General features: G+C 35.9%; 1 protein-coding gene across 3 annotated transcripts in view; it reads left to right on the top strand.

The window, feature by feature from the left end:
* Positions 1-17,249, top strand: part of LOC138176038 (tyrosine-protein phosphatase non-receptor type 12-like) — a 140,265-nt gene that overhangs the window by 41,548 nt on the left and 81,468 nt on the right. For all 3 annotated transcript variants that reach the window (XR_011172149.1, XM_069106777.1, XM_069106775.1), the window contains one exon: positions 7,172-7,280. Coding sequence is in view for 2 of the 3 variants with exons in the window: in XM_069106777.1 (XP_068962878.1) it covers positions 7,172-7,280 (109 nt within the window). In the remaining variant the exon portion in view is untranslated. The remainder of the gene's footprint in view (positions 1-7,171; positions 7,281-17,249) is intronic.

The following is a 17,249-nucleotide window of genomic DNA, read 5'->3' as shown; positions in this document are numbered from 1 at the left end:
CCCTTGCAGTCTCGGCATAATCTCTAAATCTGTAGTCTCAACAACCCATTTATCCAATATGTTGGAAAATATTGTCATTTCTACTTTGCTTCTCCTTTCACATGTCTACTTCTTTCCATTTACACAGACAGCTTTTCTCACTCCATGCTTTCCCTTCCTTGGTTCTCTTCCCTCCGTTCCATCTTCCACTGAGCTGCTAAAGTTTTTTTCCCCTAAAGCATAAGTCACCATTCTTTTCATTGAATTCCAGTGGATCCCTGTTACCTTTTGTATCAAATATGAAGCTCTGTATTTGTCATTTAAAGCTCTTTATAATCCAGTACCTTTCTCCCCCTCTAAGCTTCTTATACTTCATTCACCTCCATGCGTTCTCTGATTTCAACTATACTGGCCTAGTATTTGATATACATTGCATATTACACTTCATCTCCTATCTTTGTGCATTTACAGTGACTGTACCCTATGCTTTTAATGCTCTCCCTTTTTTACTTCTACCTCATGGTGGGTCAGGACTCATTGGAACAAAGTTAGGGCAGTTGGAATTTGTTTCCCCAAGTGGATTGAACTTTTGCCTAGCTGAGGGGCTCTAGTGCCAGAAGTACATCAGACTTGCCTTATGGTTCGAATAAAATGCTTTCAAGACTTCATGGAACTTCTTGGTGCATTGCACCTTAACCTCCTAGTAGGATGCTTTTAAAAAATTTACTTGAGGTCCAAATGGTTGCTGCTAGGTGGAAGGCAAATCAACTAGCATTTATTAGGCATCTACTGTGTGTTAGCCTTTGTGCTAAACTTCGGAACTGTTCTTACTGCAAAGATTCAATACAAATTCCGTCTTTTCCTAATTCCCTAAGAAGCTAGTACTTTCCCCTCTGTAGTTACTTTCCATCTACTTTGTTTATATCTGGTGTGGACCTAGTTTATTTACATGTTGTCTCCCTCATTAGTCTCTGAACTCTTTGAGGGCAGAGACTACTTTTACCTTTCTTTGTATCTCTAGTACCTAGCACAGTGCCTGGCATGTAAATGGCACTTAAATTCTCACAGACTGACTGACTTTATAGATATAGTGTTTGAAATTTCTTTTTAAAAATTTTGTATCTGTGCAATATTTTATGTAATAATATGTTTGGAGCTAGATTAGAATTTATTTTCTAAACTAGATAAAGCCACAAATAATTCTTAGTTATTAAAAATAAGGTATTGGTTGTAGATTCCTCACTCCCTAACTCCTTTTCAAAGAACAGTCTTCCATTTTTTATAAAAGACAACTTCGACTTAAACATTTAGAGTAAGTTAGTAAGAGGAAATAGCATTTCAAAATAAATGATTTATACAAATGTATTTATGTGCAACTTTTTAGCAACCATTTTCATTAATTTAGCAACCTATTATATTAATACTATAGGACTATTACTATTTCTAATAATGCCAGATCTAAGCATTTAAATGTTAAACTGCACTAAGACTTTTGGGACACACCTTTAATCTTCAAACTCTTTATAATCTCGCTTACATCAGAACCTGCTTTCTCTAAAAGTAGCCAAGCATCTCACAATCATAGATTTAAGGCTTAAAGGGACCTAAGAGATATCCTCTGTTGGATCTTCATCTAGGTCATTACTGCTAACAGTGGGTGTTTTGTAAGGCTCTATCCAAGACCCTGTTCTCTCTCTCTACATTATCTCTCTAAGGTGATTTCATCAGCTTCCATGTATTCACTTTCCTCTATTCAGATGAGTCCTAGATCTATTTATTTAAGCCCCCTACTGACCTGTAGTCTCACATCCTTGATTACCTATTTTATATCTAGAACAGGATGTCCTATATACACCTAAAAGCTAACATGTTCAAAAATGAACTTGTTTCAAAGCTGTTCTAACTTCCTCAGTATTATTGTGGGTACTTGATGACTTCTGACTCTGCATTTTCACTGACTGTCCCCAGTGGTATCAGGAATTCTAAACCTCCTCATCTCTGCCTCCTGACTTTCTTTAAGTCTAAGTTAAGGTTTCATCTGCCAAGAAGATTTTCCTGGTTTCCTTTGGTGCTAGTGCCTTCTCTCCAAGATTATCTCCAATTTGTCTTTTATATATCTTGTTTATATATGTTTGCACATCCCTGCCTTCATTAGACTGAGCTCTCAAGAGCTGGGTTTTTTTCTGTTTTTTGCCTTTCTTTGTATTCTTAAGTTTTACCACCAGTGCCTGACTAATGCTTGTTGATTTGATCGAGTCCAAACCCCTTAAATGGAAGAATTAGATAGAGGTTTTGATTTCCCTGGAGTCACAGTGTTAATAAATGTAGGATTTGAAGCCATATCTTGCCTTACCTTAAGGCCCATGCAGCCTCTCATTACTCCATTGCATCATCTTATGGTCTTTTCTCCATGCTCATGCTCCTCACCTTCTTTGCAGCGTTTCATGTTGGCTTCCCTTTAATGGATAATTTTTGTTCTCTGGGTTTTCATGAGACTCTCCTTTCATGATTGTCCTACTTATCTCACTTCTAATTTGGCTATTCTGGTCCTGGACCTTCTTGTTGTCTGTTCTACAATGTCTATTAGTGACCTCATGAGCTCTCATAGGTTTAACTATTATCTCTACAGATAATGTCTAGATCTGTTTATAACTATAATGTCCTGAGCATCAGACTTGGATCACTGATTATCTGCCTATATCAGACATTTTAATCTGCATATCCCATAGCTGTCTGAAACCTGGCATGTACAAAAACGGAACTCATTATCTTTCCCACGCTTGCCAAACCATATTTCTCTTGAATTTCTATGTTACTCATTAGAGCTCCACCATCATAACATTTCTCAGGTTCATAAATTCAGATTGTTTCTCAGTTCCTTCCTTTTTCTTATCTGACATAATCCAATCAGTTTCCAAATCTTGTTTTTTATACCCCCATAACATCTCCTGGACTCACAACATATCCAGCTCCTCGACTCACAAAGCCACAACCTTAGTTCAGGCCTTTAATACCTTTTGCTTGGACTATTGCATGCAATTATTTCCTAATTATTCTCCTTGCTTCAAGTCTCTCAACAATCTAGCCCATCCCCATCCTACAAACTGATTAAAGATCTGACTATATAACTCCCTTACTCACTAAACTACAGTGGCTCTCTATTGCCTATAGGATCGAATATAAAGTCTTATTTAGCTTTTGCAGCTCTTCATAACTTTGACCCCATCCTTTTTTACTGTCTCATTGCACATTACTCTCCCTGTGGGTACTCACATCCAGCCAAAACAGTGTTCTGTTCCATATACAAAGCATATACTTTTTCATATGCATAACTTCGCATTAACTGTTTCCCCTTCTCTCCCTACTGTGCTCTCCCTTTTCACAGAATCCCTTCCTTCAAGACTAGGTTCAAGCACATGAAGTCTTTCCTGTCCCCTCCCCTAAGCCCTTTTCCAAAACTGCCATGTATATAACATATATTTATATATGTGCATCCCCCCCCCCAATAAAATATAAACTCCAGAATGAAAAAGAGCACTATTTTATTTTTGCCTTTGTATCTCCAGTACCTAGTTAATGCCAGTGTCTGCTTTAAAACAAAATTCAGCAAATGTTTTGAAGGAATGAAATGAAACAGTTACCATCCCTGGCCCTGGATTATAGAATATATAATCAGTTAGATTATGTTCTAGCAGATCACATGCATGTAGTATTGGGTTATAGTACACCTTTGCACACATTAACCTCATTTCAAAGAGACTTCACAGAATCATAAAATTTTAGAATTAGGAGGGACCAAATATTTAGATGCTTAATAAACTCTTATTGACTGATGAATTAAAGGTTTTATTGAACTTTTCTTACAACAGTCTTGTTGAAGGAGGTAGAGCAAGTATTAACTTTCCTATTATACACAAGAAACAGTTGAGTTTCTGAGAACTTTTACTTTATGCCCATGAAGGACTATTTGGCAAGGGTAGGAGGGGGGAGATGAGGCATGATACGATATATTGGGCAATTTTTCCTCTTTCAGTAACATTGAAAGGAATTGATAGGTTTCTCTCTTTTTTTTTTTTTTTTTGGAGAATGTTTTCTGTTATTGTTCTTCCCTCCATACCCTTTTAGACATATTCTTACGTAAAATTCCAGAAAATGTTGATGGAAAAAATAAATTTCAGAAATGATGTATCTTTTTGTAAGAAGGCAAAAAGAGTGTAGAAATAATAATTTAGTGTATAGAAACCCTGCAAATATTTTTGAATTAAATCATGAATTTGTATCTTGGTGTTTTTCTGTTTTCCTTTTGGACATTTTCTATAAATGTGTTCATTAGTGTGTTTTGAAAACTATGGTACCATAGGAGATCACAAATGTAGGAAATTTCACATTGGCCTTATTCCCATTCAGTTCAAGATGGTAGTTAGGTTTTCCATCTTATTAATTTTAAAAATATGATTGTATTCTTTGGACGGGGGTCAGGGGTGAGTCCAGAAAAATCTCTTGACAGTCTAGCAGATGGCATTCATCTCACATCTGAGTTTATGCATCTGTTGGCTTTTTTTCTCCATTTATATGGTGAGTTGAAGAAAAGAAAGAAAATCAGTAAAGGAATGTTTCTGTCCTTGAAACATTTTAGACTCTTAACAGTTAACCATCATGTAATTTTCAGAGGTGGTGAGGAAGAACTAACCTGTCCCTTACAGAAGCAGTATTAAAATGAGGGATTGTATTAAAATGAGGGTTTTACTTTTCCATTTATCCAGGATAGACACTTTTTCAGGCAAATGGAATTTTGCAAAGCAGCGAAAGTCATGTATGCTAACTACAGTGAAAAGATACATGAAGTACAATATAGTAAATTACTGTGGTTTGCAAATAACCAATTATTTGCATTCTTTGTGTGAAACTAGTGGACATTCTTTGTTATTTACATTTATATACCAAAGAAAAGAAAGAATGGTTAAAAAAAGTTAAATTGTAGTCTGACTTCCTGGCATCAAATAAATTTAAATTTTTTTTTTAATCAGAGTACTTTCAATATATCTTTAAATAGAAAAGGAAGTAGGAATTGAATGTAATTGAATTTCAGGGATATAGTTGAGTAGAATTTCAACAATTTAAAATGCTAACTTTTTAGTGCTTCTAAAAGCAGGGAGTCTTATTAGTGACAGACCAGAAATATTCTAGCTCAAAGAACATCCCTACTGCCATATGTGGTAAGGGATTGTCACTAACCCACAAACTGCTTCTGTAGTACAGTGAATAGGCAGAATTGGTCTTTGTCAGGAATTCACAAGAGATATGAAAGGATGCATTTTTTCATAGTGCTTTTAAGTAATTTTTATTATTTAAAGAATTTAAGAAGTAAATTCTGTCCTTCAGATATGGGTGAGATTTTGTTTTATTTTTAATTGGAAGCAATTTGGGGATACTGAAGACAAATAGTAGTTCATGAGAAGTAAGTTGGACATAGAATTTTCATTTTAGTGTTGGAAATAGAACACTGGACTGGATACAGAGGATGTACATTTTAGTTACAATTTTGAGCACTACTGTTGAGTGGGGAATTTCATTGTCAACATATAAAAAAATGAAGGTAATATTTGTACAACAGCCTTACAAAATTATTGTGAGGAAAATACATTGTAAACCTGTACTACTGAGTTTGAAATATGCTGTGATTCCAACTCTTACTGAGTATAAAAAAATGACGTCTTATTCCATTTGTACACCCAACCCCCAACTTATTTATTTCTTAAGTGTGTTCGGTGTACTATGCTAAGTGGTGTAGAAAACACTCATGTTACTTTGGATCCATAATATTATGGATGGAGGAATTTTTTTTTTCCAATAATACATCGTGCTGTCTCATCTTGTCAGTGCCTTTCCATAAAAATCTTCAGTAATGTAGTGTTCTAAGTTCATTTTTAAGCTCCTTGATGTGCAGAGCACTGTGCTAAGCATCAGCTATAGAACCAGGGTGCAGAGACTAAGATGGGAATGCTTCCTGCCTTCCTGGGGTTTACATTATTACTAGGGACTGTAACCTGTTCATAGACAAGGAGACAAAAAGTAATTTCAGGGGAGGAGTAGAGATTGCTTCCAGCTTAAAGGGATCACAAAAGGCCTTGTATAGGAAGTAATGAAGCTGTCCTTTGATGAAGCTAGGATTCTAAGAGGTACAAGTGAGAATATAGTGCATTTCAGATATGGGGCAAAAGGCATAGAAGGTTAAAATGGAATATCTTTTATGAGCAATACCTGGTAGTCTACTTTGATAAATATTGACAGTGTACATGAGGCAAATAATACAAAATGGGAGACAAATCATGGAAGACTTGAAATGCTAGGTTGAAGAGGTAATTGGGAGCCAGTGGGGGGAAAAATATTAAAAGAATGGTGACAGAGTCATATCTTTGTTTTAGGAACATCAGTGTGGTGGTAGTGATTAAAGATGGGAGAGACAAGAAACAGGAAGACCCAGTTAGGCTGTTACAAAATAGATGAGGCAAGGGCGGCTAGGTGGCACAGTGAATAGAGCACTGGCCCTGGAGTCAGGAGGACCTGAGTTCAAATATGACCTCAGATACTTAACACTAACTAGCTGTGTAACCTTGGGCAAGTCGCTTAACCCCAATTGCCCTCCAAAAAGGAAAGAAAAAAAATTTTAAAAATAGATGAGGCAGCAGGTTCAAGAAATGTTGTGAAAGTATCAGCAAGACTGATAGCAAATGTAGGGTGAAAGAGTGGAAAAGTCAAGGAATAGTCTTCATGTGTTTATGAATATCAACATACACTGTCGATCTGTAATCCTTCATTCTAGCTATACAACCTGCCAATCTTCTTTTCTGGTCATATATCCTGGAAGCTCTATATGTATTTTGCATCTTTACATCTTGCATAGGGAAAACTCAAATCTGATCATGATTTATTTTTGAATGTCTTACCTCATTTTAGAGTTTTGTAGGGAAAAATTCTAATTCCTTTTGTATTATAAAATTAGATTTACTTTGAGAACTGTCAACTCTTTGAAGGTGGGAAAGGGTGAAAAGAATATTTTGAATTTACAAGCATTTGTTAGCACCCAGCTCTGCAACAATCCTGTAGAACTTTAGTAAATAATTTTCTAAATGCATTAAATATTTCAAATACGAAGATATTTGACTAAATGTTGTGTTTTTTTTTCCCCCAGCGACTAAGACGATTATCCACTAAATATAGAACAGAAAAAATTTATCCAACAGCCACTGGAGAAAAAGAAGAAAATGTTAAAAAGAACAGATACAAAGACATATTACCGTGTAAGTTTGAATTGTCTTTTGCCAAAACAAATACAAGTGTTAATTGTTTTTGTGGCCTCACTAATTTCTTTTACTGTTGTTTTAAAATGACTAGATTAGGCAAATATTCAAGCTTTTGTCTTTTAAGTACAGTGTTAGGGGGAAGTTGGAATCACCCACTTTTGAAAAGGGACGGGATCAAAGTAGAGAATAGAACAAGTGGGAGGTGGGATAGGAGGGAGGGAAATATAGTCAGTCTTTTACAATATATCTACTATGTTATTGTTTTGCATTAGCCACACATGTACAACCTATACTGAACTGCTTATCTTCCCAGTAAGGGTGGGTGACAAGGCAGGAAGGGAATGAATCTGGAATTCAAAGTTTTAAAATAAAATATTCAAATATATATGTATATATATAGTGTGTGTATATATACTATTATTAATACCATCTTACATATAATTGGGAAATAAGATATACAGGCACTGAGGCATAGAGACCCACTGGAAAAGTCAAAAGGGGTATGGGAGAAAATGTGGGAGAGAGCAGATTGGAGGAGGGGATATCCTATGGGACTGCTATTTTGGGGCGGTGGGTAGGGGTAAAACGGGGAGAAAATTTGTAACTCAAAATCTGGCGGAAATGAATGATGTAAATCAGAAGTTAATAAAGCTTAAAAAATTTAAAAAAGAAGTACAGTGTTAGGACAGTTCCATCCAAATTGAAATGTTGCTTAAGTTTTTTAATATGCTTTTAACATTTATTCTTTAGTCTTTGTTTACAAAATAATTTTTGTCTAATAATAAATTTCTTTTAAAGTTTATGTATTTTGACATTAATTTCTTAATTTTAATTTCTAAATTCTCTCCTATCCCCCCCATGAGAAGGCAAACAGTATATCAGTTATACATGTGAAGTCATGCAAAACATTTTTCCACATTAGTCATGTTGTAAAAAAAACAAACAAAAAACCAAGCAATAAAAATCAAGACATTGAGAAAGTGAAAAAATTCTCCAATCAGAGTTCATCACTTCTCTTTGGAGTTGGATTGCAATTTTTATTGTGGGTCCTTTGGAATTGTCATGGATCATTGTCTTGATCAGAGTAACTAAGTCTTTCACAAGTGATTATCATTCCAATATTGCTGTTACTATGTACAGTGTTCTCTTAGTTCTACTCATTTTGCTTTGTATCAGTTCATGTAAGTCTTCCAGGTTTTTCTGAGACCATATTGCTCATCATGTCTTAAAGCACAATGCTGTTCCATTACAGTCATATATCATAACATGATCAGCCATTCCTCAGTTGATGGACATCTCCTAAATTTCCTATTCTTTACCACCACCAGAAAAAGAACTATTATGAATATTTTTGTACATACAGGTTCCTTTTTCTTTGGCCTGGTACTAAATTTTTAAAAAGCCAAAAACCAAAGTTTTGGTGGGAAAATTCTTTTGTGAAATTCTTTAGAGGCCCTTCAGTTAGAAAAGCAAAGTATATTTACAAATTTTCAAAAATAAACTTTGGAGATGTGGAAAATAGTAGGTATTTTCCTTATTTTGCAGGGTAGTCTTTTGCAAATTATTGGTTTATTTTTTCTTATTCATGGTGTCTTCAAGATTGCCACTACTTCGTATTATCAACTGTATTTTAGTCTTCATTGTTAAGTTGAAGTAGCAAGAGGTTTGAGAGTAGAAACATTTCTGAATATATTTTACAGTAGATCTTTGAACCTACCCTCCAAAGCCAAATAGAAAAGATTTTAAAATTATTTTCTATTTTCTCTTTGTAGGCTTGAATAATGGAGAGCAGGTTATGTAGTATAGCCATAATTTGGTATAATATGCATGGAATTTCAGTTTTTTATTAAGTTTCTTGGTTGAAATACTGTAGTCAATTCTTACTCATACTTACCACTAGAATGATATCTAAGAACTAGGAAACAATTTACCTAGAGTAAGTACAATTTATAGTTTGGCACGGAGAATAGAGGGTTGACCTCTCAGCTAGGAAATTGGTTTCAAACTCTACATCTGACATATACTAGCTGTGTGACCATTGGCACCTCACTTAACTAATCAACAACAACATAATAATAAATTTATTTTATTATAGTAAAATAACAATAAATAATTGCTGGGCGGGTTGCTGATCTGTATTGGGAGAAGCAGTTTGCTTACATGATTATCCCATGCCAAAGCCAACAGTTCTCGTAAAAAAAAAGTTTGTCTGACTTTTTCAATTTTTTTACTCTTCCAGTAGGATGGTCTAGGATCAAGTAGATTGAAGTATTTCAAGGATTTATCTGGGTTTTTTTAGTTTTAGTTTTTTGTCTTTTAAACTAGATATAAAAAAATAGAATGGATGGCAAATACCTTGCAGGGGCACATAGCCATGGACTTATGGATGCATACATATTAGATAATGTGAGCAGATTAAAAAGTGGGGGGAAATAGCTGAAATCTAGAGTATAGTGCAACCTTGGTATTAACCCCATTTGTATGTATATATAGCTTTTTTTTTTCTTCAATGAAAATGTATTTTTAAAAAAATTTTTATCCACAAGATTTTGAGTTACAAATTTTCTCCCCATCTTTCCTCTACCCCCACCCCAAGACAGAAAGCATACTGAATACCCCTTCCCCCAATCTGCTCTGTCTTATATCCTTCCCCCCTGCCCCCCACCAATTTTCTAGTAGGGCAGAAGGATTTCTGTACCCCATTACCTGTATATCTTATTTCCCAGTTGCATGTAAAAAAATTTTTTTTTAACATTTGTTTTTAAAACTTTGATTTTCAAATTCTTTCTTTCCTTTCTTCCTTCCTCACCCACCACCACCGGGAAGATAAGCAATTCAGTATAGGTTGTACATGTGAAGTTACGCAAAATGTTTCCATAGTAGTTATATTGTGAAAGGTTATATTTCCCTCTATTCTACCCCGCCTCCCACTTATTCTGTTTTCTACTTGACCCTGTCCCTTTTCAAAAGTGTGTGCTTCTAACTACCCTCTCCCCCAATCTGCCTTCCCTTCTGTCATCCCCCGTTCTTATCTCCTCCTCCCTACTTTCCTGTATGGTAAGATACCCAAATGAGTGTATGTTATTCCCTCCTTAAGCCAAATTCAATGAAAGCAAGGTTGACCCATTCCCTTTCACCTTTATGCTCTTCCCCTCCATTGTAACAGTTTTCTCTTGCCCCTTTTGTATGAGATAATTTACCCCATTCTATCTCTCCCTTTCTCCTTTTCTCATTGTATTCTTCTCTCACTTCTTAATTTTATTTTTTAGATATCATCTCTTCCTATTCAACTGATGCTGTGCCCTCTATGTATACATGTACAAATATATATACACACACTCACACATGTATTTACATACATGCACCCTCCTATACATACACACATATGTGTGTATATATGTGTGTATCTATATCTATAATACAGATTTAGATATAGATATATACACACATATATATTCTCTTCAACTATCCTCATAGTGATAAAAGTTTCATGAGTTACAATTATCATTTTTCCATGTAGGAATGTCAATAGTTCAACTTCAATAAGTTCCATATGATTTCTTTTTCCTGTTTACCTTCTCATGCTTCTCTTATATTTGAAAGTCACAATTTTCTGTTCAGCTCTGGTTTTTTCATCAGGAATACTTGGAAGCCGTCTATTTCATTGAATGACTATATTTTCTCCTGAAGCATTATAACTCAGTTTTGCTGGGTAGGTGATTCTTAGTTTTAATCCTAGTTCCTTTGACCTCTGGAATATCATATTCTGAGTCCTTTGATCCCTTAGTGTAGAAGGTGCTGACTCTTGTGTTAGTTATCCTGATTGTGTTTCTACAGTACTCAAATTGTTTCATCCTGACAGCTTGTAATATTTTCTCCTTGGCCTGGGAACTCCGAAATTTGACTATGATATTCCTAGGAGTTTTCTTTTTGGGATCTTTTTCAAGAGGCAATTGGTAAATTCTTTCCATTTCTATTTTGCCCTCAGTTCTAGAATATCAGTTCAGTTTTCCTTGAGAATTTCTTGAAGGATGATTTCTAGGTTCTTTTTTTGATCATGGCTTTCAGGTAGTCCAATAATTTTTAAATTATCTCTCCTTGATCTATTTTCTAGGTCAGTGGTTTTTCCAGTGAGATATATTTCATACTGCCTTCTATTTTTTCATTTGTTTGGGTCTGTTTTATAGTATCTTGATTTCTCATAAAGTTATTTAGCTTTCATTTGCTCCAGTCTAATTTTGAAGAATTATTCTCTTCAGTGAGTTTTTGAAATTCCTTTTCCATCTGGGCAGTTTAACTTTTTAAGGCATTCTTCTCCTCATTGGCTTTTTTGGGTCTCTTGTCATTTGAGTTAGTCTATTTTTGAAGGTGTTATTTTCTTCAGTATTTTTTTGGGTCTCCTTTAGCAGGTTGTTGACTCACTTTTCATGATTTTCTTGCATCGTTCTCATTTTTCTTCCCATTTTTTCCTCCACTTCTTGTACTTGATTTTCAAAATCCTTTTTGAGCTCCTCCATGACCTGTAACCAATTCATATTTTTTCTTGGAAGCTTTTGATGCAGGAGTTTTGAGTTCTTTGACTTCTTCTGATTCCATGTCTTTATCCTTTTTGTCCCCCAAAAAGAATCCTATGGTCTGATTGTGCTTTCCTCTGCTTGCTCATCTTGCCAATCAATTACTTGATTTTTGAGCTCTTTGCCATGGTAGAGTTCTGCTTCCAGAATGGAGAGAGCTGTGTCCCAAATTGCTAGGGTTTTCGCAGATGTTGTCAGAGCTCTGACAAGCTCTGGCACACTGGTCACATACTCCAGGATCACCACCCAAGACCACGATCCAGATTCAAGCAGGTCAGAGGAAGAGTGATTATCCTCTGAGTGGTCACTTGGTCCACCAACGATCTGCAGTCAGGGAGGACTGGAGGCAGCCATCCGCCAGCAGCTGCAGCCACCACACCTCCACCATCTCCCTGGGGGAAGGGGCTGGACTGTGATCTTCTGTCACTCAGTTCCAACAGAGTTTCCCACTGGCCTTTTTCTTTCTGTTTGGTGTTTATGGGTTCAGAAGTCTGGAAACTGCCACAGCTGCTGGTGATTCACCCTCCTGAAGTCTGCTCTGGTTGTTCTGGGCTGCTGGTCAGGGCCACCCAGGGTCTGGGCCTAGGTGGCTCAAGTGGGACTGTGCTTAGCTCCCACCTTGGTGTGATAGACCCTTCCTGTTGGCCTGCTGGGCTGCCTTCAGCGGGAGATTTGTTTCTCTCTGTCACTTTGTGGATTCTGTAGCTCTAAGATTTGTTCAGTCATATTTTACAGGTATTGAAGTGGTTGGAGCCGGAGCTTAGACAGATTCCTGCTTTTACTCCATCTTAGCTCCTGCCTGTATATGTAGCTTTTCTGAACAATTTTGGTTAATTTTATTTATGGGGACCTACTATCCATTCTGTCTATTAGGATAGAATGCTTATCTCATTGAATTTTTAAGCGTTCTGAAAGACCACAAGGTGTTTTTAAAAGTAGAATTGTTTATACAGTTTTCTTAGTCATTCATGCTGAGATATATTCAATATCTGTAACCTAATTACTCCTAGTTCTTATTAATAACCCTATAAGATCATTCTATAGTAATAAAAGGAGATGGACAATGTTTTTATCTTTTAGAGAGGAATAGATATTGATGATTAGAAAGCCAGTGAGCCTCTCTGTAGGTCAGGGATTCTTAAAACTTTTTTCTGTCATAGATACCTTTAGCTGTCTGAGATATATGGACGCTTTCCCAGAATAATGTTAAGTGCATTAAATAAAATACATAGAATTATAAAGGAAAGCAATTATATTGAAGTAGTTAAGAGAATATCAGAATTTATTTTTTTAAAGTTCAAGGAGCCCCACATTAAGAACTGCTGCTCAGGCAGTTGTGGGAAGAAAGGGTTTTTAGAAAAAGAGTTTAATGCACAGAAAAATGAATTTTCTTTACCATACTTAAAATTATGCCTCTATTGAATCTATTCCTCTTAATTGCACCACCTTTCTGCCATTTACCTGTGACCCAAAGCTTGTCATTCTCTTTGTTCTTTCCTGCTTCCCCAGTCCAGATCCTGTCTTGATTGGATTATTTGTAGTAGCCTCATAGCTCATTCTCATCACTTTCTCTTTCTCCTTTCCCGTTCGTTTTTCCAGTCACTTCTAAAATGACATATATATGGATAAGAAAGATTAGTCTATTGACAAAAAACTTTCTTCTTGCCTAATGAAATCCAGATTCCATTGCCTGGAATTCAAGGCTTTCCAAACTCTGGTACCAATCTACTTGTATAACTTCTTTTTACTCACCTGAATAAAGCATTCACTTTAGACAAACTAAAAGACTGAGTTTCTGTAAACTGTATCTCATAGTTTTGGCCTCTATCCATTTGTTCCTAATCAAGAAATGTCCCAATTCTTTATTACCATGGTTGAAATCATTGGGAGATTATGGCAGAGTAGACAAAGTGCTGACCTTGGGAGTTGAGAGACTTAATTTGAATCCTGTCTCAGTTGTTGAGTAGTTCTCTGATCTTTGGCCAGTCAGTAACCTCATTTTTTACATCTGAAAATGGGAATACTAATAGCACCTACTTTCAGGATTTTAGGATCAAAAGAGGTAATATTTATAAAGTACTACATAAATTTTAGCTATTATTAATATTACAATTAATTGTCCTTTTCTGTACTCTTCACTCAGAATTTATCTGTCCTTAAAAAGTCTCAGTATATCATTGGTATCTTTCTTGTGTTTAAATATTTAAAAATATTTTTTAAAAATTTAAATATTTAAAAAAATATTTATTTTATATTCATGATTATGCACTAAAGGTGCTTATAACTCCATATCATAGATGAATATACAAAATTCATCTATGATATAGAGTTATAAGCATATTTATTGCAGGAATTGTCTTTTCTCTGTGTATCTCTTTAGGACCTAGCACACACTTTGCATATACTTAATATTAGATTTCATATCATCAGTGAGGGTACTTGCTCTAATAATGAGAATGGAAGCCTTGCCCACACCTTTTCATCCTGTTCCACTCTTTTTGATGGTCTCCTGTAAAACCTTCATGGAGGGTCTGTCCGTTATGCTGGATACCTCCCTCTAGACCCTTTAACACTAAAGGAATAGTGGTGCAGCACACAAACTATTGATAATATGCTCTGTCTTTTCACACATACCATATGCCTTTATGTTGGGTGACCTTCAACTTGAATTACTCAGAGACCATCACTTATATCCATACAGCATCACCAAAAAGATGGCTAATTTTTTTTTAAGGCATTCTTATCCTCATTGGCTTTTTGAGCTTCTTTTGCCATTTGAGTTAGTCTGTTTTTTTAAGGTATTATTTTCTTCAGTCAGGTTGTTGACTCTCTTTTCCTGATTTTCTTACATTATTCTCATTTCTCCTCCCAATTTTTCCTCCACTTCTCTGGTTTTCAAAATCCTTCTTAAACTCCTCTATGGCCTGTAACCAGTTGATATTTTCTTGGAAGCTTTTGGTGTAGGAGTTCTGACTTAGTTGTCTTCCTGCCATTCCATGCTTTGAGCCTTTTTGTCCCCCAAAAAGGAATCCAAAGTTGGATTGCTGTGCTTGCTCTGCTTCCTTCCTTTGCTTGCTCATGTTGCCACTCAGTTATTTGACTTTTGAGCTTTTTGCCATAGTAGAACTTTGCTTCCAGATAGGAGAGCTTTGTCCCAAATCGCTGGGGTTTTTGCAGGAGCTATAAGTTGGGTGCCCTTTCAGAAGCCTCCACTGGCTCTGGCACATTGGTCACGCACCCCAGGACCTCCACCCTATACTGCAATGCAGATCCAAGCAGGTTAAAGCAAGAGCACTTACCCCTCAGACTGGTTGCTTGGTCCCCTTACAATCTGCTTGCCAGGAGCTCCGAAGCAACCACTCGGTGTCCATGGTGCCTCAGTTGCTTTTCCCTCTGGGGGGCAGAGCTGGACTGTACTCCTGGACCCGCTGTTCCCACAAAGTTCACACTGAATTCTCACTTTGTCTTTGGCATTTATGGGTTGATAATTCTGGAAACCACCACAGCTGCTGGTGATCCACTTTCCTGAAGTCCTTCCAGCTGGGGCTGGTCATGGCCACCCTGAGGCTAAAATCACAGGCTCAAGTGGGGCAGGGCTGGGCTTGGCTCCCAGCTTTCTGTGGTAGACCCTTCCTGCAGGCCTGCCTGGCTATCTTCAGGGGGAGGTTTGTTTCTGTCACTTTGTGGGTTCTGTAGCCCTAGTTTGTTTAGAGTCATTTTTATAGGTATTTGAGGTAGTTATGGAGGGGGCATTCAGAGTTTTCTTGCTTTTACACTGCCATCTTGGCTCCACCTCCCAATAATTTTTTTTTTAAAGGAACTTTGTACAAAGGGAAACTTAAAGGGTTATGATATTGCTTAGTTTTCCAAAGTCAGTAAAGCCTACTGTATTGAACAAAGTTACTTGATTGATTCTGGACTCAGTTCATCATCAGATATAAGTGCTGCTTGATCATTGATCATTGCTGTGAGTTATACTTAGAACTTTATGTCAATTTGGATATTAAAAATTCTTCATCTACTCGGTGTTTACAGTTTGTGGATCTTATTTAGGTAAGGCTTGATGCAGTTAGCAAAAGGTCAGCAAAAAAGTAGCATATCTTTATGATGCAGTGGAAGGAATTACTGGAATTACAGTTTAGGATCTTGGTTCAAATTCTATCTGCCACTTGTATAAATTTGGACAAGTCTCTTTCATCTCTGGGCATCATTTTGCTCAACTATATAATTCTGACATTGGACTAGACAACATCAACATTCTATTCTAAATTCAGTTCTAATCTATATTTTTGTGATTTGGAGGCCCTCTTCATTTATAAGGAATCCTTCATTGATTTAGACTTTGCCACTAATGCTATCTGACACACATTATTTCAAGTTTGATGTTTAAAAGAAGTATTTGGTTTGGAAGAGCATAATGCATAAGGGTTTGTTGACCTTTTAAAAACATGCCTTCTGTGAATGTATCATAATTATACAAGGTTCCTTGAAAGATTTCACAATAGAACATTGTTTAACCTTCTGATTATTAATATGAATGAAACAAGCCATAAAAATAAGAAATTTATGTTCACTAAGTGTACCTAAAAATTCTCATTTTTTTAGACCATACTTCCGATTTCGTTGTTGTAAGGTGCTACCAATAAGGAAGTTTACTCAACTAGTGCAAAGACTTGAATCAAGACTTTCCTTAAGGCACTTTTTTCTCCACTATACCACAGCTACTTTACTATACTTGAATAATGGATACTTAATAAGTGTATATCACATTACTTTTAACTTCTTCAATGCATTACACAATCAGTATTTGGAAATAGTACTTTTTAAGTGATATGACCAGATTGTTTAAATTGATTTTCAACTTTGAAGAAAACCTTGGAACTCATTGTGAAAAGCAAACTCTCTGGTGGCATACTATTTTTCGTAACATTTGTCTATTTTTTATAATGAATTCAAGTATAATGAATTTGGAAACAAATTTGTAATTTGGCATAACTGACAGTGATTTAAAGTTTGAAAAGCAATTTATGTATTTTATTTGAGCCTCACAGTAACTCTGTGAGATAAAAATCAAGTGATTTACCTATGACCATCCAATTAACATTGATTAAGCGCCTATTATATGCCAGGCACTATACTAAGCACCAGTAAATGAGTGCTGTAATTTCAACCCACATCTTCTTGATTACAATTTCTTTGCTTTGTCCACTATGCTGTATCAGATTCACTTCATTCATTTTTTGATTGTGGTATTTTCCATGTAACATCTAATACAACCATGCAAATAAACATTTATGTCTAGAATAAAAAAGAAATAGGAGTTAGACTGAGGGCTGGGGAACTAAAAGAAATGCAATACTTTGGGGTTTTTTTTCTATTGTCTTTTTTGTTA

The sequence above is a fragment of the Petaurus breviceps genome, unplaced genomic scaffold (genome assembly GCF_028583685.1).
Source record: "Petaurus breviceps papuanus isolate PSGF00001 unplaced genomic scaffold, PetGlider_PUasm1.0 80, whole genome shotgun sequence".
NCBI classification, from domain to species: domain Eukaryota; kingdom Metazoa; phylum Chordata; class Mammalia; order Diprotodontia; family Petauridae; genus Petaurus; species Petaurus breviceps.
This window is presented reverse-complemented; position numbering and strand designations above follow the sequence as displayed.